General features: G+C 33.1%; 2 protein-coding genes across 3 annotated transcripts; one reads left to right on the top strand and one right to left on the bottom strand.

Annotated features, from left to right (window-relative positions):
• Positions 1 to 593: 593 nt before the first annotated feature.
• LOC132733373 (transcriptional adapter 3-B-like) lies at positions 594 to 10,324 on the bottom strand. Of its 2 annotated transcripts, none has more exons than XM_060720054.1 (10): positions 10,209 to 10,324; positions 9,610 to 9,793; positions 7,991 to 8,181; positions 7,339 to 7,464; positions 6,391 to 6,649; positions 5,324 to 5,402; positions 4,111 to 4,226; positions 2,280 to 2,390; positions 1,598 to 1,791; positions 594 to 855 (listed from the first exon to the last, which is right to left on the bottom strand). In XM_060720054.1, the coding sequence occupies exons 2-10, from the start codon at positions 9,710 to 9,712 to the stop codon at positions 721 to 723; spliced, it is 1,314 nt and encodes a 437-aa protein (XP_060576037.1). In that variant the 5' UTR covers positions 9,713 to 9,793; positions 10,209 to 10,324; the 3' UTR covers positions 594 to 720. The 2 variants fall into 2 exon arrangements, with proteins under 2 accessions (XP_060576037.1, XP_060576102.1); XM_060720119.1 differs by having other exon boundaries at positions 10,205 to 10,223.
• A 143-nt stretch (positions 10,325 to 10,467) lies between these two features.
• Positions 10,468 to 19,405, top strand: LOC132733287 (uncharacterized). The gene is made up of 8 exons (XM_060719942.1): positions 10,468 to 10,726; positions 11,606 to 11,804; positions 12,764 to 12,958; positions 13,333 to 13,440; positions 14,019 to 14,222; positions 15,767 to 15,908; positions 16,523 to 16,680; positions 17,924 to 19,405. The coding sequence occupies exons 1-8, from the start codon at positions 10,481 to 10,483 to the stop codon at positions 18,028 to 18,030; spliced, it is 1,359 nt and encodes a 452-aa protein (XP_060575925.1). The 5' UTR covers positions 10,468 to 10,480; the 3' UTR covers positions 18,031 to 19,405.
• Positions 19,406 to 25,493: the final 6,088 nt, after the last annotated feature.

The raw sequence follows: 25,493 nt of genomic DNA, 5'->3' as shown, positions 1-25,493 counted from the left end.
CGGTATAGGTCATATGGCGACTTTCTAGCTTTACTGGTGGAGGAAGACCTCAGGTGCCCCTCTGTATATTATTTCAGGCACAAACAGGCACCTGAGTAGAACCACTGGTAAGATCAACAAAACTCACGTAGGGAAGTTCAGATTAATCTGTTAAATATGATAATGATCCTTGTATCATAGCTGAATAACCTTTACATTTGGGATAATTATTTGTATGCCAAATACAGTACAATGCATTAACTAAAAAGTGGGCCAAATCAGATTAGCTTGTGTTTACACCCTCTTTCTATTACATAAAATATAAATTGCATACACAGTTCACTGACAAGTGATAGAGCTACTGGCTTTTTAACCTTCACCCCAGACATCTGTGATAAATTAGAGGTGTTTTCAAACATCTTATTCATAATGACTTTTCACCCAATCTTTTACTTCTCATTAACATTTAACGCATACCAATAGTAAGATAACTTTCAGCTCTATATAATAATTCAATTAATATTTGGCACCTTCCTCTTTTTTCCACCAAGAAAATTACAAATTAACTTTTTCACCTTCAAACCATGTTGTACATTATCTTAACTCCTTGACTTGTAAAGAAACAATACTTTTCTTCAGGTCTGAAGGCTCATATTTTCGTTTTCTTCATGGTAACACCACATGATGAAACACTGGTTTTTCTTCGCCAGACCAATTCAAGAAGTCATCTACTTAATCTCATCATACATTAATATCAATCTGTTTCATTAAGACTTCCCTGTCTTTCAGAGCTTTTATCACTGCATCTCTCTCTTTCTTCGTCGGTGTTTTCTTCTTCTGTTTCGTTAGTTGTACTTTACGATAGGCATCCATCACCTGAAGGGAATAATTTGTTACATGTATTTAATCAAAACATAAATTATCGCAATTATGAACAGTGTGAAATTTCAAATGAATTCAATCAGTAGTTGCAGAAAATAAGCTTGCATACATTTCCCTGGTTAATAAAGGGGAATAACTAAGTCAATGTTTATACTTAGGTTATGTATATCGATCAGTTAAGTACAATTATGAACCATGCACCGAAAAAAATACATAGTGAGAGGTTTTTAACTGAAATTAACATAAGTGAAGCTTAATTGAATATCTTCAACATGTATAGATTTATGAAGTGACAGGTGAAAACCTTAATCAACAATTATGCCAAAGAGTGATAGTCTTCCTCCACCTATTCCTACCTAACAATTGATCTGCACAAGCCAAAACAAAAGAATTAGACCTATACTGCATATGAATTTTATATACAATATAAGTATTAAAACTTGTAGGAATGATGGGATCTTAACCAAATAAACAAAAACAACCCTCAATAACAGCATTTCTTTCAGGTATATTTACTGATTACGTTAATACAATGATTTAATCAAGTTTTAACAGTATTTAATGATCCTTGGAACAATTTTTTTTCATTTATTAGTCAATCACAGAGTCATCACCATTTCATAAACCAATCTGTTACGATTAAAAAATCATAACTTTCTATGACTACAGCATTTACTTTGATTATGCCATTATAAAAATCTGTAAACCCAATTTTCAATCTATCAAAACCCCATACCTCTGAGTCGGATAGAGCCAGCTTTCTTTTCAGTTCTTGTTTGGCCATTTCATCCTTTGCTAACTTGTAAAGTTTTTTAGTTGCTAGTAAATTATGTTGACACACAGATTTTAGTTCCGCCTGTTTCGCTCGAAGTTCCCGTAAAATCTCGTCATTTTCATCATCTTCATCATCCTCTTCAAAATCTAAAATTCCTGTATAAAACAGTATGGTAGAGACATTCTTAAGATACTGTATGGTAAAGAAAGTATAGAAAGTACACTTTACGTTCTAAGAAGTATTCGCTTAATTTTATACCCATGTAATATCAAATATCCTTTTCTTTCCAATAAAACATTTCCAAGATAATAAAACCATATCATATCAAACTAAGTAAGGAGTATCCATTTTTGCTGCAAATCAGATTTAAGATTTTTATCATTCAATCCAATATAAGATGTCCAATTTCAAATGCCATCGTTTAAATTTCAAATGTCATCATTTTAAATGTTGTTGAAAGTAATAATCAAATTAATTAGTATTAAAACTTAAGGTGGTAAGTTTAACCCTCTTAACACAAACTTGTTTTAATAGTTACTTTTTCCAAGGACTTTCTTCATCCCCCTTATAAGACTAGGTGTATAGTATGATCCTTATAATAGAAGGAAACAAATTATGTCCTATAACTGAGTAAATACAGTACCCTGTTCTTCAAGCTCTCTCTTTATTCTTTTCTCAAGGTGGGAGGGATTACCAAGGTTCAGCTGTTTGGCTAATTCTTTTGGTGAAATAGCTGCAGACTCGTTGAGGGATTCTGAAAGTTCATCAATCAATTTGTCGTTATTTTAGTTCATAAAACAATTTGTTGTTATTCTAGTTCATAAAACAATTTGTTGTTATTCTAGTTCATAATAATCTTTTGGAACTCTGAGAGAGTTAATGAAGCAAGAACAGTGGGACAAACCGAAAAGCAGATGGAATGTAAAAAACAACAATTGTAATAATTATGCTTAAATGAAAAATAAATAATCCAAGAGCATGTTAAAAGTATCATCACACATGAGTTGCCATAATATATAAAATTTTATTAAACAAGTTCAATTAAATTGTAATAAAGCAAGCCTCAAACAACTGGTCAGCTTTATATTTATTTGGACAAAGTTAATAAAATTTTATATTATATGACAACTAATGTGACAATATTTTTATCACTTGACTTAACCTATAGAAACTTATGAAAATAAACTTGTTTTGACATTTAACAGCATACTAGCTTTAGTATGCCCCTTTTATTATAAAATGTACCAGCCCTGTACCATACATGACATAAATCATCTCCGGGACACCTCTGGGAAAGATACCTTATTTCTGGGACAATCCCGGACATCCGGGACGTTATGGCATGTATGTCTGTATCCTGAACCATTTCCAGCAGTTGTTTTAACAATTAACATAATAGGTGGTGCCAAGCTCAGGGTAGTCATAAGCATACATTTAATTAACATTCCATCTTCAATTGTAAATATTTTAAAGATCCTGTATTTAGTGTAATGGAAATTTTATTATGGTTTTATATCATAAATCTTATGCTCAAATGAAGATTTATCAATACTGTAAGTTTCAAAAAGCATACCGAATTTAACATTTCATGTAAATAAAGGGAGGTTATTAGAAATTTATTTTCAATAAAGTCTAAGGAAGTTTTATTTCAATAAAGAATGAATGTATTAATTTTAATGTTTAATTATAATGGACATGAACATTTGCTGTACATATGTAACATTTGGTTTGGTAATTGTTTTAGAAGAATAATTTTATTACCCTTCCAGATTTTTTCCGCCTTTTTGATTGGATATTGATCACCCGAAAGAAATTGATATAACCGAGCCAGACGGGTAATATACACACACTAAATTACCCCGTTAAGTACCCCACGTTGTAAACAACATGCGCTGTGGCAATGCGCGTACGGTTCGATTTTACGCGGTGTAAATTCTGATATACAAGCACATTTTAACTGTCAAATAATAAATCTTTACCAAAGGAGAGTAATGATACATATTCTCATCAGTATTGAAAACAAATATGACCTCATGAAAGCTTGATTTTAATTACAAAAAAGTGCGTTCAACAGACTACTCCTTTTCTTTTGTTAACATTCGTAAGGTACTGAAAAAAATACGTCATGTATTTAAGTGATGTCATGTTGTGATGAAGGGGTACCCTAAAGGGAATCTTATTTTGACGTTTCATTTGAAACAGCAATGATTTTTTTTTAAAAATCGTCTAAACTCAGCAAGGGAAGGGTAATAAAATTATTATTTTGGTTTTGGAGTGATATATGTGGATATATTACCTGTCAAGATAAAATATCACCCTTGCCTAACGGCTCGGGTGATATAAAATCTTGGCAGGTAATATATCCACATATATCACTCATAAACCAAAATAACATATAATGTACATATTATAAAACTTCTCTGGACTGTAGGTTACATCCTAAATTACAACATACAGGTTCTTTAAATACATACCATCTTCCGGGTAAACATCGTCCATTTCATCATCGATAGGTGTCATTATATTTTCTTCTATAAGGGCTGATACAAGTCTCTGTGTAAGGGGTCCAAAAGGTGACTCATCATGTAGCCTATATATCAAATAAGTATTTCAGTATATAAACTTTAGATAGGATTTAATGCTTTTCCCCTTTGTTTAATTTTGCAGGGGGGGGGTTTGGTGGTCCAACAACACAATTCACCAATTTTCAAAGTAGTCCATACTTTTTTGTATTCATTCTGTTCATACTTTCATGTGTCCATATTCAAACGTTGACAATGTACATATGTTCTGTTTTGTGTTTATAAAACATTTTGGTTTCTTTTTACAGTTTCCAAAATGTTACTAAATTACTAACTGGCAAGATGGGCGAACAGTCTTTTGCTCCTTTTTAGTTTTTGGCAATTAGTTCAGTTATAGTAATTTAGTTTTTATGTATGGAAATCAAAATACAAACATGTACCACAGACACTTGGGATACTATATAATAGAAGTAAATTAGTTGCAATATAAATTTTTTTCAAAACAGCTTATATTAAGATGTTTTGACATATATTATAATATATGAAAAGTATATGTGTCGGGATTAACAAATATACATTTTATTTGGATTTTAAGGCATTTGGAGATCCACATCCGAAGTGTTTGTGACATGTACCACTGTGCTTCCTTTATGACAGATTATTATATTCAGCACAATTTACTTCATATCTCATATGTACCATATCCATTGTTACATCATTAAACACATTACCCTTTTTCTACAGAATGAAAAATTTATTCATATCTGAGGCTTAATGTGCCTTTAAAGATACTGTGAAATTGTTTAAAGAACCTACGGCTCAATTTTTTTATGGTTGTATATCATAAATATTCAAATGAAGATTTATCAATACTGTAAGTTCCAAAAAGCATTATTTGTAAAGATATTGCCAAATTTACATTTCATATAAATAAAGAGAGATTATTAGAAATTTATTTTCGATAAAGTCTAAGCCAAATTTTTCAATAAGAAATAACTGCATATATTCTAATGATTACATGTACTTATAATGCGTATAAACATTTGCAGTAGATATTTAACATATTCTTGGATGTATGGAAATTGTTTTAGAAGTGTTGTTACATCCTTAATTACAACATACAGGCTTTTAAGAGGAAAATTTGGTTTAAATTGTCCAAACTTACCCAACTTCGGCAGATTTTAGCAAGGTTGTTGCACCATTGGTATCAGCAACTCCATTTCTTTTATCACTGATCTTTGCACCTGAAAAATAATGCAACTTATTATTTATACATAAATGAATCACCTTCAGAAGTTCAGATTAACTTTTAATTAAAAGATAACAACCATATTTCAACCAAAATCTTAAGCTGATAATAGTTTCAAAAGGTGACTATAAATCACTGTGATAAACTATCAGTCTTGCCCACTAACCCTCACCCTGCTGGAATGGAAATGATAAGTCTTTGTCATCAGTATAGACCAAGGTCAGCCTGCACAGCTGTGCAGTCTAACTAGACATTATACTGCTGGCAGTCTACTTTAAACATCATCACTATCATCACTATCATCATAATCATCATCATCATCATCACTATCATCATCATCATCATCATCATCATCATCATCATCATCATCATCATCATCATCATCATCATCATCATCATCATCACTATCATCATCATCATCATCATCATCATCATCATCATCATCATCATCATCATCATCATCATCATCATCATCATCATCATCATCATCATCATCATCATCATCATCATCATCATCATCATCATCATCATCATCATCATCATCATCACTATCATCATCATAATCATCATCATTATTGTCGTCGTCATCATTATATTCATCAACATTTTCAGGGTATTTGCGGATATGTTGCGGATGTATACATAGCATTATTAAATTGTCTTAAGCGTATCTTATTAGTTTTGGTGCCCGGGCCACTTTCAAGAATAAAGTCTAGCTCTGCTTGGATGGTTGCTTGTATTTACATGTTCATATTTTTAGTCATTAACTTAAACCATACCCTCCTGAATTTATCAAATGGACTTGTCCAGTTTAATTTTTGGAACTGTGCATTATCAATTTTAGGGATATCAAGATGAAAATTAAAAATATTAAAAGTTGGTCAGACAAACAGTTATTATGACTGTTAGATCTACAAAACAAATAACGAACTACTATCAATACAAAAAGCCTGTCACTTTAATCAGAACATATTCCCATGTACCTTGTTTCTGCTCTTCAATCAAATCTTCTTCCGCCCACTTCTCCGTGTAATGCATGCCAAGAGACGGCACTTTAAAATAGTCCGCGTCATCTTCATGAGATCTGATAATTTCTTCAAGAAATTTCATGTCATCATTTGTGATGTCCGCACAATAAGGTTCTACGGACGTCCAGAATTTGTTCACAGCATTATTCTTCGGGAGTTTGGGGATTTCGATTGGGTTCGGTTCTAAGTGATCTACATGATCCGGTGGTTTTACCTAGGTAATGTTATAATAAAAGAAACAAATATTTTTTTTGCAAAACAAAAATATTTCACAATTTTGAAAGAGATGCGTTTTCTTATTTTAACTGCTGGAAATCCAATGGACCTTTCCGGTGTTTACAGTTTTATGTAAATTGACTAACTTGTTATCCAATCGCTACAGTGAGACAATACATAGTCACTGGTTGACCTGGTTTGCACAAAAGAACACGTGCTTATGTTTGTGATACTGTTTGTAAGCAGTTGACCTAGCAATGAATGGAAAAGGTGTGGCTAAATGTTTCGCTACGAAAAACCGGAAAGGTCCATACTGAGGAGGTAATTTTCATGATTTTGAGAGAACAAAAACTGCGTTTTCCATATAACTTGCAGATAAACTGGCAAAACAATCTTGCCCGTTAAAAATTGAGTCTATCATTTTTAGTCTAGTTGTTTCAAATTACTTGTAATAATTTTTTTTTCTATCAAAAATCAACAATTTGTTTAACTTCCATGGACAACGATATATTTCGATACTTTTTCTAATGCCTATCTGTAAAAACCAGTTTGCTTGCATGGCTATAAAATAGCCTTATCAGGAAATCCGAATCACAATGAAGGTGAAACATACATGATGGTAATCAGATCTACATGTAAGAAATGTAAGTAGATCTGAACTTTAGTCAGATTGTATGCACTGAATACCTGAGACAGTTTTGTCTTCAATTTGCCAGCAGAGGTCACAGTTGATGCCTTTCCACTGGTCTCTTTAAATTTCTTGCTAGGTTTATCATCTGCTATTTTACTTCTTTTACTTGGTGTTTCTGGTTGCTGGAATAAAAGAGAACATTAGCTGATTCTACAACATAGGTACGATAAATACTGAAATAATATCTACAGCAAAATATCTTAACATTTACCCCTCCTGGAACTAAAAGTGATTAGGTTTCTGTATGACCAGGGGCTATAATGTTGGTAGCTCTTTTTTTTTATTTCAATGTTAAAATCATATGAATTTTGACTGTTTTAAATTCAAAGCATAACAAATTCATTTCACAAATTCAGCCAGGAAATAAAAGTTGCAATAGCAAAAGGACTTTATTTTACAGGTATGTCATAGAGTGAGAAAAATGTCAAGCCTGACCAGGATTTAAACCTGGATTACCATTCCAGTCACTCTTCTGACTGTGCTATCCAGCTGCTTACACAGCTCCTCCCATAAATAGTGAACAGTTCTGAACTGTGCCTGGTACAAAAGCCCATATAATGAAAAGAAAGACAGTAGTAACACATAATATTTATATTGATATCATATTATAATATGAGATGACTCTTTTACTTATCAATGTGAACATACCACTTTTCCACCTTTCACTTTCCCAACAGGTTTAATTTCTCCAGACTTTTCCTGCCAATTTGTCAGTAGTTGCATCTCATTTTCCAAAACCTTCAGTCTCTTTCCTGCATTTGCTAACAGCGTCTCCAAATCTCCCTGAATCACGTCCAACTCTTCCAGACCAATAGTTTCCCCTTCAGCCCGCCCCAAAACTAAAACAGAAATACAACTTTTATTCAGATCACTTTAAGTTTTAGTTTTAAACTAAAGTGTGATAAAGTTGTCTGAATATTGTCTTGAGTTATTCAGTATTTGGTACATTGTAAGTAGTCACTATCTTTAAAAATTTACTTTTTAATCAATACATAAATTATTTTATTTAATACAATATATATAATTATATTATTAAGCTATCATAAAATTTGTCAAATTAACTTTAAATTAAAAGATATCAACCAAATTTCAATCAAACTCTTCAGTGGATAATAGTTTCAAAAGTTGACTGTAAAACACTGATAAATTATCAGTCTTGCCCACTAACCATCTCCCTGCTGGAACAGAAAATGATTGACCTATCATAGGCTATGTCACCAGTATAGACCAGGATCAGCCTGCACAGCTGTGCAGTCTACCAAGCTCTATTATCTATACCTATGGCTGTCTACTTTAAATATTAATCTTGATGTCCCCCTAGTCCTTATTTTATTTAAAATTCCTGACCTACCATACAATGTATATAATTATATTATTAAGCTATCGTAAAATTTGTAAGAAATTCCTATTCTCAATAAAAACCTATGTGTGCATTAAAGACGGGAAATCAGCAGAAAGTGAATGAAACCTATGTGTGCATTAAAGATGGGAAATCAGCAGGAAGTGAATGAAACCTATGTGTGCATTAAAGACGAGAAATCAGCAGGAAGTAAATGAAACCTATGTGTGCATTAAAGATGGGAAATCAGCAGGAAGTGAATGAAACCTATGTGTGCATTAAAGACGGGAAATCAGCAGGAAGTGAATGAAACCTATGTGTGCATTAAAGACGGGAAATCAGCAGAAAATGCATGAAACCTATGTGTGCATTAAAGATGGGAAATCAGCAGAAAGTGAATGAAACCTATGTGTGCATTAAAGACGGAAATCAGCAGAAAGTGAATGAAACCTATGTGTGCATTAAAGACGGGAAATCAGCAGAAAGTGAATGAAACCTATGTGTGCATTAAAGACGGGAAATCAGCAGAAAGTGAATGAAACCTATGTGTGCATTAAAGACGGGAAATCAGCAGAAAGTGAATGAAACCTATGTATGCATTAAAGACGGGAAATCAGCAGAAAGTGAATGAAACCTATGTGTGCATTAAAGACGGGAAATCAGCAGAAAGTGAATGAAGTTTGCAATTTTTAAACATAGCCAGTTAACAGCCTTTAAACAAACCTGAAAAGAAACTAAGAATTAAGCATTTGTCACATGGTGCGAAAACATGCTGCCTGACTGGGACTCGAACCCAGGATCCTCTTAATACTGAACCACAGCTCTAGGGTCTACCGACTGAGCTATCTGGCTGCTTAAACACTATCTCCCCTATAAAGTGAACAGTTCTGAACCATGACACATATAAATTATAATGATTCATACTTACTAGTTGTATATCTTGGACATTGTTTCACATGATCAACAATTTCTAAGTCAGGGAACATCAACGGACACTCCTTGTCCTGGGCCCCTTTACCTTTCCCTTTCATTTTTGTCACTCTGTTTTCACTGTTCTGAGACAGAATATATCATCATTTCAAGGCATGCCGATTTGTCTTCTGAATCAGTTTCTAAAATAAACCATAAACACTTCTATAATTATAAAATAAATCAAGAATAACAAGTTAAAACTGAAAAGCGAGATATTTTTAATGAGATATCATTTAAAATTCTTTTCATGTCGGATATTGATAAACCTAAGGAAAGTTTAGTATTGACTTCTTTCAATAGTATTATGATAAAACATATACAGTATACAACAATATAGCTAGTGCCCTAGGCTCAGTAGCTGCCTTGTCAATTTCAGTCCGAATTGAAGATATCCGAATTGTATGCAAGTACAAAGATGTCAGTATCTTGTATAGTTTTCATGTTAAACATTAAGTACTGTAAAGATTCACGATATTCATAAATTGCGTTTAAAAAAAACGTATAAAACAACGTACAAAACTAAAATAATAAAGGAGAAAATTGTAAAATACAAACAAGCTTTGAAGACTTTTCCGAACACACGAACTGATGACGTCATACACAAAGCATAGTACGGAAATCGGATTGCAAGTTTATTTTCGAGTTTGTCAAGATTCACAGGGAGTGTCACTCATGTTTGGTTGAAGGGAATATTAGCATTAATATCGAAATACAAACGGGACTACAAGTGATGGTTTAATGCTTACGAAATAAAAATATTTTATTGACTTTTGATAGGCATACGACTAAAAGGGAGCTAACTCTTATGTTTACAAATTCTTGGAGAAATGCATTTTGCAAGACATAAGATCTCATCATCAATAGGCCAAATACGCTTGTCACAAAATTCAAGCACATTATGTCTAATGAGAAAATGGAGTACAAAGAGTTCCCCAGATTTGCCAGACTACAATACAGATATAAATGTACATGAGCACAAATTAAACAGACCAGTTGCCAAGCCAGCATCATCAGGCCCAGGCCATGATAAGGATAAATGGAAAGGCCTGTTAGATTTGAAAGCCAGAACAAAGGTATTAAAGTGAATGTTCTATCAGAATAAGATAAAGAGCTAATCAAATATCATGATACTAATTTAACCCTTTCACTGCTGGAACCGAAAGAGACTGGCCGCCCTGCGTTGCCACCAGTATATAGCCTGGCCAGCCTGCACATCAAGATCTGTGAAGTCTGGCCTAGGGCTATACCGTTGGCTGACTTTTTTTCATCTTCAAGTCACGGTTCAGAACTAATCACTATTTAGGGGAGGTAGTGTGTAAGCGGCAGGATAGCTCGGTCCGTAGAGCTGCATTATGGTATTCCTAGGGTCCCAGGTTCAAGTCCCGGTCAGGCTGCACATTTTTCTCACCTTGTGACATTTGGCACCCAATGGGGAACCGTGATGGTATATCACATTGTTCTCTGTACCCATCAGAAATTCAATATAGCGGGGGAGTATTTCATGGTTCAGAACTGTTCACTATTTAGGGGAGATAGTGAGTAAATGGTTTGATAGCCCAGTCGGTAGAGCCGCTGTTCGGTATTACGAGGATCCTGGGTCCGGAGTTGCAGTCAGGCTGCACATTTGTCTTACCCTGTGACATTGATATCCCCCAAAACAATAATGTAGAGTTAAGTTTCTTGCCCAAGGAAACAACGATTTGCACCTGATAGGGTTTGAACCAACACGGTCAGCAATCCTTAGAATACTAGTTTGAAGCATTAATCACTCTCAGCCACGCCGCCACTCTGAGCAAGAAAAAGGTCACACACATTCTGACATAATATGAACTGGTTGGTTCAGAGTGTGTCTATAAGCCTATATACATGTAAGTTATTACTCAATTTATTAAACTTATATAAATTCTGTATTATCTAAACATTAGTTAACATTGATTCACTTTAAATTTCAGACTTCACTTATCCCAGATACATTAAAAGAAATGGATGAAAATGAAGAGTTCAAGATTACAGCAGCTGAACTGAAAAGATTAGGGCAAAAGAAACTAACTAGGGAGGAAAGGAAGAAAAGGCAAAGAGCTTTAGATTATATTGGAATACCCGATTTCCTGGAATTTTGGAAAGAAAAAAAGTTAGAGCAAGGAATAGAGGGTATTATTATACATGTATATTTGTATTTATCATAAAAGTCTAAATTTAGTTTATTTGACTGGCACTTAAATTACTTTAACATATTTTTTACAACAAATCCATTTTCAAGTGGTTAAGGTTACTATGTTTTAAGTCACTCTTGTCCCCTACATGGATGGTTCAAAAGAAATGTTGGGTCCATTTAAGCTTGAAAGTTTAAAGCAGCATTTCAAAGGAAATCGTGAGTTTTAAAGTCTTCTGAGAAAAACTGTAAATAATATAAATGATAAAATCCTTACCATGCTTTAAATATCTTAAATGGACTTGTCCATCTTTAAATCTAGACAATACCATTTGTCTGTCTGTTTCTGTTCAGAGTTATTGCCCTTAATGTTCTAATATGTTTGTTTGTTTTTGTTCAGAGTTATTGCCCTTAATGTTTTAGTATGTCTATTTCTGTTCAGAGTTATTGCCCTTAATGTTCTAATATGTTTGTTTCTATTCAGAGTTATTTCCCTTAATGTTCTAGTATGTCCGTTTCTGTTCACAGCAATTGACTTTAATCTTCTAGTTTGTCTGTTTCTGTTCAAAGTTATTGCCCTGAATATTCTAGTATGTCTGTTTCTGTTAAAAGTTATTGCCCTTAATGTTCTGGTATGTTTGTTTTTGTTCATAGTTATAGCCTTTAATGTTCTAATTTGTCTGTTTCTATTCAGAGTTATTGCCTTTTGTGTTCTAATTTGTCTGTTTCTATTCAGAGTTATTGCCTTGTGTGTTCTAATTTGTCTGTTTCTGTTCAGAGTTATTGCCTTTAGTGTTCTAATATGTCTGTTTCTGTTCTGAGTTATTGCCCTTAATGTTCTAATATATCTGTTTTCTATTCAGAGTTATTGCCCTTTGTTACAGATTAAAGCAAATATTGTTTGATGTATATAAAACAAATCTTCTCTCCTGAAAGTATTTCCTTTACTTGTTTCCAGTACAAGACAAGATTCTGAGGAAGAATACAGTAGAGTTGATGCAAGTGAATATAGGGCTGTACTGTAATCAGGCGTGTAACCATTGTCATGTTGAATCTTCACCAAGGAGGAAGGAAATGATGAATAAGCAGACAGCGGAAAGATGTATTCATGTGCTGAAAAATAGTCCCAATGTTCACACCCTTGATATCACAGGTATTGCCTAATTGCCTACAAATTGAGGATTAGGAATTGTTTTCTCATATTTTTTCTAAACTTTATGATAAATGATACTTGTGTTAGTTGTTTATCTTGTTGATTAGTGCTACATGTACATACATGTATATATTTTTTGAATATTACTGTACAGTCAGTAACATTAATTTAGAATTATTGTAAATCATTATTTTATGAAATTTTAATAAAATGTTAAAACTATGGAGATAATTTTACTCTGTAACATGTATAAATCAAGCAATATGCCAGTTTTAGAAGAATTGCATTATTGACTGCTGTTAAAATTAAGAATAATTTTTAAGGGTCAAACTAAAATAACTTTAAAATTTGTATTTATTTTAAATCGCAAACAGGTGGAGCACCGGAACTGAATGATGAATTCCGACATCTCGCTGTTGCCGGAAGGCAGCTTAACAAATCTGTGATAGTTAGGAGCAATCTAACCTCATTGCTAGAACCAGGTATTAACATATTTTTAGAATTCAAAAGTATAAACCTACATACAACATGATTACAACACTGACGCTCTGTATTCTGTAAGCTATTTGATAGCTTCCTCACATGAATAAATCCAAAGTCTATGGTGGTATTCAATCCCACAGCTGTGTGGGGCAAGTCAAAGACCCTAACCACTCAGGGATAGAAGCTGTATGATTTATTATGAACCTGTATGAACTCTTCTTTCTTAAGTAGTTCAGCCCTGAAAACATCTCAGCTTAAGATCTATAAAATGCCTTTAGTTTAGACTGCAATTGTAGGTTATGAAATGCATGTACCAAATAGTCTGTGCTCTCTATAAATCATTGAAATCCCTAGCTGTAGATATATATATATTGCCATCTGAATTTGCTGAACCATGATATATAAAATTGTTTTAAAATTTACACGGCAGTACTAAACTACTTGCTTCTCTCAAAATATTTTCACTGGCTCTTTAGGGAGAACACTTGATACATGTAATAGTTAAGCATAGAGCCTGCAGTCCTTTTATTTATTTTTTTTCAAATATGACAAAAGTTATTTTTTTTTGTTTCTCTAGGTCAGGAGGATACAGTTCAATTCTTTGCTGACAATGAACTGCATGTTGCAGCATCTCTGCCGTGTTATAGTGCTAAGAATGTAAACACCCAGCGAGGTAGTGGAGTGTTTGACAGAAGTATACACGCATTGCTCATGTTAAATGAGGCTGGCTACGGGAAGCCTGGAACAGGACTGCATCTAGATCTTGTCTATAATCCACTAGGTAAGAGAGAAACAAAGGAGTTTTAGATTGAAATACAGCTGTTTAATATATATGTTGCCATAACACAATTTTTGTCTGTGTGCAGTACAGTATAAACTTTGGTACAAAAAGGTTTTGATTGTGGCTCTACTGGGGAGAGGCTTAATTTATTATGTGTTGCTTTGGAAATGATTCATTCTGTTATTGCCCTAAAGAATTCCTGAGGTTATTGCCCTACAGTGGGCCCCTAGCATGAGGCCATTGCTCAACAGAGGGCCCTTAGGCCATTGCTCTACAGAGGACCTGAGGTTATTGCTTTACAGAGGAACTAAGGTTATTGCTCAACAGAGGACCTAAGATTATTGCTCTACAGAGGGCCTGAGGTTATTGCTCTACAGAGGGCCTGAGGTTTTGCTCTACAGAGGGTCTGAGATTGTTGCTCTACAGAGGAGCTGAGGTTATAGCTCTACAGAGGGCCTGAGGTTAATGCTCTACAGAGGGTCTGAGGTTATTGCTCTACAGAGGGCCTGAGGCTATTGCTCTACAGACGGTCCTTAGGTTATTGCTGTACAGAGGGCCTCCATGCTTGTGTTACACTGTATTTTATCTTTGGTCATATATAGAAGCAATTTATTGGAGCTGAGGCCATTGCTCAACAGAGGGCCCTTAGGCCATTGCTCTACAGAGGACCTGAGGTTATTGCTTTACAGAGGACCTAAGGTTATTGCTCAACAGAGGACCTGAGATTATTGCTCTACAGAGGGCCTGAGGTTAATGCTCTACAGAGGGTCTGAGGTTATTGCTCTACAGAGGCCTGAGGCTATTGCTCTACAGACGGTCCTTAGGTTATTGCTGTACAGAGGGCCTCCATGCTTGTGTTACACTGTATTTTATCTTTGGTCATATATAGAAGCAATTTATTGGAGCTGAGGCCATTGCTCAACAGAGGGCCCTTAGGCCATTGCTCTACAGAGAACCTGAGGTTATAGCTTTACAGAGGACCTAAGGTTATTGCTCAACAGAGGACCTGAGATTATTGCTCTACAGAGGGCCTGAGGTTAATGCTCTACAGAGGGTCTGAGATTATTGCTCTACAGAGGGCCTGAGGTTATTGCTCTACAGAGGGTCTGAGGTTAATGCTCTACAGAGGACCTGATGTTATTGCTTTACAGAGGAACTAAGGTTATTGCTCAACAGAGGACCTAAGATTATTGCTCAACAGAGGACCTGAGGTTATTGCTCTACAGAGGGTCTGAGGTAAATGCTCTACAGAGGGTCTGAGGTTATTGCTCTACAGAGGGCCTGAGGCTATTGCTCTACAGACGGTCCTTAGGTTATTGCTGTACAGAGGGCCTCCATGCTTGTGTTACACTGTATTTTATCTTTGGTCATATATAGAAGCAATTTATTGGAGCTTAAGTTTTGCCCTTTTCAAATATGTTGAAAACAGTTAAAGTAAATTACATTTCAAAGAAAATCACCCAGTTTTGTAAGAGATCACTTTTTACTAACTACATGTATATTACAAGAACTATCCTGTGAACGAACAAGATCTATCCTTTCAGGTGCATTTTTACCTCCACCACAACAGGCTCTGGAAGACAAATACAAGGAAGAGTTGCAATCAGTGTTTGGAATATGTTTCAACAGATTGTTTACAGTCACCAATATGCCTATAAAAAGATTTGCTGACTTTTTATACAGAAGGTGAATCTCAGTTTATCTAAAGTTTCAATATTAAAGCAATTAAGATGCCATTAATTTTAAGGTTGTAATGTATTCTTGAATTTTCTCAAGGCATTTTGGTTAAAAGCTAAATTCAAGGAAGACTTACTTTATGTGGTTCAAACAGAATGGCAAAACTTTGATTATTTTGATGAAAATTTACAGCCGATTGCCATTGAACCCCAATTTATTTTAGTCCACAGAAATGTTTTTCATCCTAAACCAGGGACCGTTTGTAGGCTGCTTCCCTTCTAGAAAATTCTTTAACACCAGGTAGTTTTTCCTCTAAAGTTCAGTTTGCATCAAATTTTTTTTCTTCCTCTTTTGCAAAAATACCATGATATTATTTTTTCCCAAAAACTAAAGGAAGGACCCATATTTGTGCAAAAAAAAGCCCTCGGCATGAGGTTATAAAGAAATGTTCTTAGCTCAAACTCAGATCTCAGGTATTTGATTGGTCAGAAACTGGCACACAATGTACACTGACCAATGAAAATCCTGTGATTTGAGACAGAACTCTGAGATAAGTTTTAAGGCCAGGTCCTGATCACTCATACATTTACCTCATGTAACTTAAGAATATTATTTACTTACAGAAATGAGTTAAATGACTACATGGAACTGTTGGTACGGAACTATAACCTGGATACTGTCGACAGTTCAATGTGTCGTAACCACTTGAGCGTGAACTGGAACGGAGATTTGTACGATTGTGACTTTAATCAGCAGTTGGACCTAAGGATAGCAGATTCAGGTTCGGGCCTATTCTTTGTGCTTGAAAATATTAAAATATTGTAAATTGAATATAAAGCTGAAAGAAACTCTTAACATGATGGTGGTGTTTGTAGTTTAACCTCCAGATCATGACCGTAGGCCACTTTGAATTCACCATAACACAATTCAGCCACCACATTGTTTTGATGGAAAATGTAAATATATGTACTAACTAAATAATGAACAATGCAGACCATGATCCAAGAACAACTAGGACATGCCCACTGATCTTGGTGGGCACTGGTCACATTGGTAGATTCTGTACCTGCCAGTAAGCTAAGAGTTAATGTTATTAATGCAATTTTATATTTAAACATTTTTTTAATTGCTAATATACATGTATAAATGTAAATATACAGAGAAACAAATTGATTTCGAAATAAAAAAAGCTAAAGGGCCTGCCCAAGTTCTTACAACAATAGTGATTGGCCCACCCCTGCAATGCACTTTTATAAAAGTCAGTCAGTTATTTAGTGTTTACATTGCCTGTTTAATATCAATTATTTATTCATAAATTTCTTTAGTTACATTTCTGTCTTGCATTATCTCAGACAGATAGTCTTTATTTCTGCAGGAAAAGTTTAAATCTTAAATGATATTGTCTCAAGTGTAAAAAACATGGGAGGTATTTAGCTAAATTATGGTATGCATTTAGATAAACCATCATATATATCTTTACTAGATAAACCATTGTTTGTATAAAAATACCCGTGGTATACCAATAAATAAACCATGGTACATGTATGTAATGAAATACCATGGTATACTATTAAATAAACCATGGTATGTAAAGAAATACCAGTATATAAACATGATAAACCTTGGTATTCATTAAAGATATACTATGCTCAAATTTTATTTTTGAAAAAATTGATTATTGCTACACAGTCTCTTTGTATGTATAAAATAAACATTTGCCAACTTCATTTTAAGTAGCTATGTAATGTTTTGAACTCTACACACTATAGGTGGTCACAATATGAATATATAACGTCATTTAAAAAAAAACTGGCAGCCTTCTCAAGAAAGGACCATTCTTACTTGACATGTAATAGGGAACACAGCTTCCCATATATAGTTTATTCATTATTTTATTCAAATTAAACATATTCAGTAAGAATTTCATGGATTTCAATATATTTCTTAGATAAAAATATTTTACCCAAAGATGAGCATAATATATCTTTAAAACTAGTAAATTTTTTATCTACTCTTTTTTCAAGGTAAGAGAACTATATATGACATAGAATCGTGTTCTGACTTAGAGGGAGCAGAAATTACCGTGGATAACCACTGCTATGGTTGTACTGCGGGAATGGGGTCCAGCTGACAGGGAACCACTGTCTAATTGATGCTGGGAAGCACTGGCTCATAGACATTCAACGGATGTTTAATTGATGCCGGGAACCACTGCCTCTTAGACATGCAAAGGATGTTTAATTGATGCTGGGTACCACTGGCTCTTAGACATGCAAAGGATGTTTAATTGATGCCGGGAACCACTGCCTCTTAGACATGCAAAGGATGTTTTAATTGATGCCGGGAACCACTGCCTCTTAGACATGCAAAGGATGTTTTAATTGATGCCGGGAACCACTGGCTCTTAGACATGCAAAGGATGTTTAATTGATGCCGGGAACCACTGGCTCTTAGACATGCAAAGGATGTTTAATTGATGCCGGGTACCACTGGCTCTTAGACATGCAAAGGATGTTTAATTGATGCCGGGAACCACTGGCTCTTAGACATGCAAAGGATGTTTAATTGATGCCGGGTACCACTTGCTGTATTGATGCATAGTGAGGATTTAGTAATTAGGCTTTTTATCTTATATTTTTTCTTGCATATTTTTACGTTACGCACCAAAATAAGTTATAGCTTTTTCATTGAAATTTGTGGACAGAGTTATATAAGTTGGATTTTCCACAAATATTGAAAATTCACTCTTAAAACAGCCTTAAGCTTATATATCCAGAAGTTTTCCATATATAGGCAAAATGATTCATTATTCACTATATGGGGCTTCCACTTTGCAAGGCTCTTTCCTTTGCAAGACATTTCTTTCATACTACATGTAGGTCATGGCTGGTATACTGGTTTATTCAGATACATTTTTTGTTACCTTTTAGTGTATGAAAAAATGCATGGAGAGGCACCTGGTGTCTCTCTCTACTAACAAAGCTTTAAAAAAGTCCATATGACCTGTATAGTGTAAGTGGGACTTAAAACCCAACCCCAAAAAGTTAATGAAAAAAAATAATCAAACAAACTGAGTATGTTGTACAACATTGATCATTAAAAATGAGAATTGCTTCTGAAGATAAAAACACAAAATGATGCTAGCCAAACAACTGAAAATTACTTTAAAAGATGTTATCTTTCTAGTTCATTTTTTGAAAAAAAAGAAGAAATCCTGTTTTGTCTCGATTTTGTTGCTAGTCTGTTAGCTAAGTCAAATTTGATTGCTTTTTTATTTGTAATACATGTAGAATACATATTGTTGCTTGTCTCATGTTTAAAACAACAGCAATAACAACAGTAATTTAACTTTTTATATTGTTTTACATAACAATATATTTACTGTGAAAAAGGCATTATTAGATGGGCGCTACTGTTTTTGTTAGATTTATTGTTATTCTGTTTCAGTTATTCAGTTTCAAATATTCAGTTATAGTCTTTTAAGTTTCAATTTATTTAGTTTCAGTTTTTCAGTTTCAGTCATTTAGTTTAAGTTTTTCAGTTTCAATTTATTTTGTGTTCATTTATTCAGTTTCAGTTTTTTAGTTTCAGTTATTCAACTTCAATTATTCAATTTTAATTACTCAGTTTCAAGAAAGTATGAAAATAAATGTTGTAGTTTACATATTGAGTAATACAAAATTTATTCTCATGGTGCTAATAATTGAAGTTATTTTATTGCCACATCGTGAATATTTTTAGCAAGATTTAAAGTTATCTTGTCTTGGAATAATGTTGTTAATCAGATATAAAACAATACTGATGTCTTATCAGGTAGTGTGCTTATTTATTGTAAATATTTATTTATTGTAAATATTTATAAAAATGACTGTTGTTTTTTCATGTGAATATGGTAAATCATTGTAAAGGGATGTAATGAGGGAAGTGAATACAGGATTTTGATTACTTCCCTTTAAGGCAAATATCCAAGCCTGCGTGAAAGTTAAAGACAACTAGGAATAAGTGCACATTATAAGATAGTTTTAAAATGTTCTGCATTGAAAAAAAATTTATAAAGTTATATAAAGGGAGATAAGTAGAAAGGGTTTACTTGAAAATAGATGTTATCCTGAAATTAGCAAAATGTGGGTTTTTCCGAGCTAATCCCCCAGTACTAACAAACTTTTAGCTTCACAGTGCACTACCAGTCACAACAGATTGGTCAATCTGTTGAGCTTTTTTTTTTTCGAAGCTCTAACTGTAAAATTTTGTATGTACACCTGGATTACCTGGAAAAAACCTAAATATTCTTAATTCCGGAGTAAGTCTATTGTTGAGTTACATTTGTAAATATCCAAATCTGCCAAAATAAAAGACATCATAGCATATTAAATAGAGGATATTTAAGTTTTTTCTATAAATACATGATTTATTTTCATCGAGTGGTATGAAAATAAATATTTCATGAGTGGCGGTAGCCACGAGTGAAATATGGTAATTTTCATGCCACAAGATGAAAATAAATCATGTATTTATAGAAAAAACTTGAATTTTCTGTTTATTATATACATTTTTCTTTTTTTGACATTAAAATTTGAAAGACTTTTCCTTAAATTTTGTGTACTGGCAGAATTTAAAAGAAAGTAGTCCGGCAAGACACCAGTGAAAATACGGAAAATATGTTTCACTGCAGTGAAAAATAAATTTTTACAGTAAAAATACGGAAAATGAAAATACGCATTTTATTTTATCAATATTTCTCAATATTTCATTTATAAGTATATAATAAATGAAATAATTGGGGGAAAAAATAACTGATAAAAAGGGAAATAATAGAAAAAATTTGCCAAATATCCCTATCTACCTCATAGTTAATTATAACGATTTATGATAAGTAAACCAAAGCTGTTTTTTTTTAACATTATTATGAAGTTTATTAATTAAATATTAAACCCAATACTTAAATTTTTTATGGTTTGCATTTTGAAAAAAGAGTTTGCTTGCTTATATTAACAATTTATATATTTGTTCATGTGTTTGAATTTTGACTGCACTTTTAAATTTATTTTTGTTATTTTCACCATGCTGTGATTTATGATGTTGTGAACTTAAATGTTTTGGTTCTTGACGGATGTGTTCATTCCAGCATGGTTATATTCTATATTTACTGTATTGAAAATTATTTTATATTTATGTGATAAGTGTTACTTCCCTTGCTGTTCATCCTAACATGGTAATATTTTATATTTATAGTATTAAAGAATATTTTATATTTAAATGATAAGAGTTACTTCCCTTGTTCTACAAATTTTACAACATGTATTTTGTGTATCAGTTATTTTTAGCCTGCTAGGATTGTAAGTGAGTATCTTTTGCCACTGGTATAGAGCCAGTCCAGGCTGCACATCTGCGGGGGTTTCCCTAGGAATTTCAGAGAGGAATTTTTTCCCATGTTTGAGAGATTTTTGGAATCCATTGACAATTTTAAGAGGTGGCAGGTCATGTGGAAACATATTTTCAGTGACTGTTATCGATAATGAATTGTTCATAATTTTCAGTTGTAGGCTTCTATTACATGGACAGCCACCTTAGAAATAAAACTGTAGAGCCTGTATACATGGTATTTTGTATAGAAATAGTGCCTAAATAAAACATAAGATTAAGTTTTATTTAAACCAAAGTCACCAAATTACCATAAAGGAATGGGAATCCTAAATTGGTGAATTTTGAGGGTCCTTGGGATGCGTTACTGCTGTGAAATGGCAGTCTTTTGACGTTTTTCCGACAACACAATGTAGTTTGTTCTCCTTGTTATCCCATATCCTTATGGAAACAAATATAATAAACCTTTGCCACCAGCTTAATGCCAAATCAGCTTTCACATTTGTGCAGTTTGACCTGGCCCTATACTGTTGGCAGCTAAAATGTTTGTATTTTTATATTGAAATCCCTTAAAAGTTCAATTGGCTGGTCCAAATTCAAAGCTGGGCAATTCCATTATACAAATTCTGCAGGTTTAGGGTTAATTTCAAGAAGATTCAAGGGAGATTACTTGTAGGGACATAGTTATTTGTTATGAAACATTGTTGTTTATTTGTTCAATTTGTCACCTTACCTGTATTTTATATCTTAGAGAAAAAGCCTTTTTTGTTGACATGAAGGGACAGATTTTTCAAGATTTGTGTATCATTTAATAATAGTCTGGATTGCAAAATTTCAGATCATTTTCTCACTCTGTTTTTCTAGAATATTTTTAAAAAAATACCTAAGACTGAAAAGTGCTTAAACACTTTAAACTTAAATTTGGCTAAGAATTGCAATTTTAAAAAATTGATTTTCAGTTTAAGTTTTGTATATTTCTTTCATATCCTTTACAGATTTTTCTCTTTATCAGATCTTTGTAAGATGTTCAAATTTATGTCTTAAGGGTTTTGGAAGTTAGTTTGAACTCCTTTAAACTAGATCTTATACTTGCTTGAGAAAGAATTGTTCATGATTTTTATCTTTCTTATTCAGTTTTTATGAGCATTTGTTATTATTTGTATATTTTGCTAGTTACTAGAATAGAATAACATATTAATTTAGATTTTTGAATGAGTTTTAATCAAAATTTAAAGTCAAGTCACTACTGATTTTTTTTATTCATTTATAACGAATATCTGGCTCAATTAAAGTTTGTAATATTTAGTTTTTTTTTCAATATTTTTCATAATGTTACGATTCTACTTATATCAATTGCATGTTGAAAAAATGGACTATTTTTTTTTTGTACTTTTTCTTGTATAATCTAATAGGAGTTAAGCCATTACTGCACTAAGGTGATGAAAAGTAGAAATGTGTTCCAAATTACTTTTTATTATGATTAATAATGTACAATTGTTGTTAAATTTTTAAAGTTTATATTTAGAATTCAATTAAAAAAATTTTGTTTTCCCTATTTTAAGTCCAGGTATGTTTTATTTAGTCATATTTATTCATGATTTAATCAATGAAGTCACATCTGATGTGTTCAATTTATTCCAAGATGGTATTCAATTTAATCCTTTCATATTATGAATAATTTAGTCACATGAAAAATTAGGTTATTTATGCGCAATTAATAATGGCAAATTATCATTTTTAATGATGTAATATTATGTTATATACATGTTTTATGTTGTTTGATTGATTGATATTTTATGGTGTTAAATATAATTATATTTATAGAAAAATTTAGTCATATTTAATGATTAAAGTTTTAGGCATATTGAAGAGTGTCAAATTCAGTCATATTTGAATTAAGGCCACATTGATTGGTGTTTAATTTAGTCATATTGAATGATGTTATATTTTTGCATATTGATCATACTCCGATTTAGTTATATTTAATGATGATAAATTTAGGCAATTTGAATGTCCTTTTTATTCATATTTGCTTGTGATTAGGATAAATTTAGGCATTTTGATCATTGTCAAATTCAGTCATATATGATGATGTTAAATTTAGACATATTGAACAGTGTCAAATTTAGTCACATTTAATGATGATAAATCAATTTAGGCATATTTATCCGTGTTCTTTTTATGCCACCGCAGCATCTGCGATGCGGTGGCATATAGCGATTCACCTCTGTGTGTGTGTGTGTGTGTGTGTGTGTGTGTTTGTTTGTGTGTGTGTGTGTTATATAGATTATATAGTGAACTTAAAAAATCTTCTTGTGAAAAACCACTAGTCCAATTTCAACCAAACTTGGCAGGATTGATCCTTGGGTGAAGGGCTTCCAAAGTTGTTCAAAGAATTACATTCCATGCAGAAATCTGGTTGCCATGGCAACCAAAAGGAATTATAAGAATAAATTTAAAAAATCTTCTTGTAAAGACCCAAAAGGCCTAGAGCTTAGATATTTTGCATAAGGCATTATCTGGTAGACCTCTACCAAGATTGTTCAAATTATAGCCCTGGGGTCAAAATCGGCCCCGCCCCAGGGGTCATTGATTTTCACTATATGTACATATAGTAAAAACTTAAAATACCTTCTTGTAAAGACCCAAAAGGCCTAGAGCTTAGATATTTTGCATAAGGCATTGTCTAGAAGACCTCTACCAAGATTGTTCAAATTATAGCCCTGGGGTCAAAATCTGCCCCGCCCCGGGGGTCATTTGTTTTCCTTATATGTATATAGTAAAAACTTATAGTAAAACTTTAAAAAATTTCTTCTAGCAATTGACAAATGCTTAAGATTAGATATTTTGCATGAAACATTGAGAAGTGAACTTCTAGCAAGATTGTTCAAATTATAGCCCTGGGGTCAAAATTGACCGCGCCCCGGGGGTCATTGATTTTCAATATATACATAATAGTAAAAAACTCAAAAAATCTTATCTGAAGGTACAAGGCTTAGAGCTTTAATATTTGTTAAATGATATCTATAGGTACTCTACCAAAGTTGTTCAAATTTTGTTTCTAGTGTCAAAATTAGCCCCGCCCGGGGGCCATAGGTTTTCCTTATATGTATATAGTGAAAACTTAAAAAATCATCTCCTCTTAATTTACAAATGCTAGAGTTAAGATATTTTTGCATGAAACATTGTGTAGTGAACCTCTAGCAAGATTGTACAAATTATAGCCCTGGGGTCCAAATTGGCCCCATTGCCAGGGGTCATTGATTTTCACTATGTACACTATAGTAAAAAATTCTAAAATCTTCTTGTCTGAAGGTAACAAGGCTTTAGAGCTTTGATATTGGTATATAATATCAACTATGGGTCCTCTACAAAAGTTTGTTTTAATTAATGCCCTTAGTGTTAAAATTGCCCCTGCGCCAGAGGCGATAGTTTCCTTATATGTATAAAGTAAAAAACTTGAAAAATTTTCTTCTCTGAATTGAAAAATTTCTTCTTTGAATTGACATAGGCTAGAGGTTAAATATATGGCATGAGACTTTGCGAAGTTGAACCTTTACCAAGATTTTTCAAATTATAGCCCTGGGGTCAAAATTGGTTCCCGCCCAGGGGTCATTGATTTCATTATGTAAACATATAGTAAAAAAATATTTTTTGTCTGAAGGTACAAGACATAGAGCTTTGATGTTTGCTATATAATATCATCTATAGGTCCTCTACACCAGGTGTTCAAATTTTTCCCCTGGTGTCAAAATTGGCCCTGCCCGGGGCAAAGTGATTCTCATTATGTACACATAGTAAAACAGAAAAATAAAAACAAATTTTTTCTGAATGGAAGAAAGCTACAGCTTAGATATTTGACTTGAAATGTTTGTTTGGTGGACCTGTATCAAGAATTGTTTTGAAATTAAACCCTTGGGTCCAAAACTTTGCCTTGCCCAAGGGGACAGTGACCTACTTTCTTGTTCCTTTGATGTACAGCAATGAAATTTTTGACCTTGTTGCACAGTTTTAGTTGTAAAATTGAACTTTGATATCAGGTGACCTAGATTTTGATGATGTGACCTACTTTCTTGTCCTTTGATGTACAGCTATGAAATTTGAACCATGTGCACAGATTAAGATGTAAAGTGAACTTTCATTTCAGCTGACCTAGATTTTGATAAAGTGTCTTACTGTGTTGTCCTTTGATGTAGTCATGAAATTTAGGCTGTGTGAAATATGACATTCTCA

This window comes from Ruditapes philippinarum, unplaced genomic scaffold (genome assembly GCF_026571515.1).
Source record: "Ruditapes philippinarum isolate M1 unplaced genomic scaffold, ASM2657151v2 ctg998_1_1_1_1, whole genome shotgun sequence".
NCBI classification, from domain to species: Eukaryota; Metazoa; Mollusca; class Bivalvia; order Venerida; family Veneridae; genus Ruditapes; species Ruditapes philippinarum.
The sequence above is the reverse complement of the archived record's forward strand: the minus strand, read 5'-3'. Positions and strand labels throughout refer to the sequence as shown.

What these genes read in the sequence shown, in the direction of transcription:
- LOC132733373 (XM_060720054.1), bottom strand. Translation starts at nt 9,712, where the DNA reads ATGAAAGGGAAAGGTAAAGGGGCCCAGGACAAGGAGTGTCCGTTGATG. An exon ending in GATTGAAGAGCAGAAACAAG is followed by an intron (nt 5,403 to 6,390) that starts GTACATGGGAAT and finishes ATTATTTTTCAG; the next exon opens with GTGCAAAGATCAGTGATAAA. An exon ending in CTAAAATCTGCCGAAGTTGG is followed by an intron (nt 4,227 to 5,323) that starts GTAAGTTTGGAC and finishes TTTGATATATAG; the next exon opens with GCTACATGATGAGTCACCTT.
- LOC132733287 (XM_060719942.1), top strand. Translation starts at nt 10,481, where the DNA reads ATGCATTTTGCAAGACATAAGATCTCATCATCAATAGGCCAAATACGC. An exon ending in GTTAGAGCAAGGAATAGAGG is followed by an intron (nt 11,805 to 12,763) that starts GTATTATTATAC and finishes ACTTGTTTCCAG; the next exon opens with TACAAGACAAGATTCTGAGG. An exon ending in TCACACCCTTGATATCACAG is followed by an intron (nt 12,959 to 13,332) that starts GTATTGCCTAAT and finishes AATCGCAAACAG; the next exon opens with GTGGAGCACCGGAACTGAAT.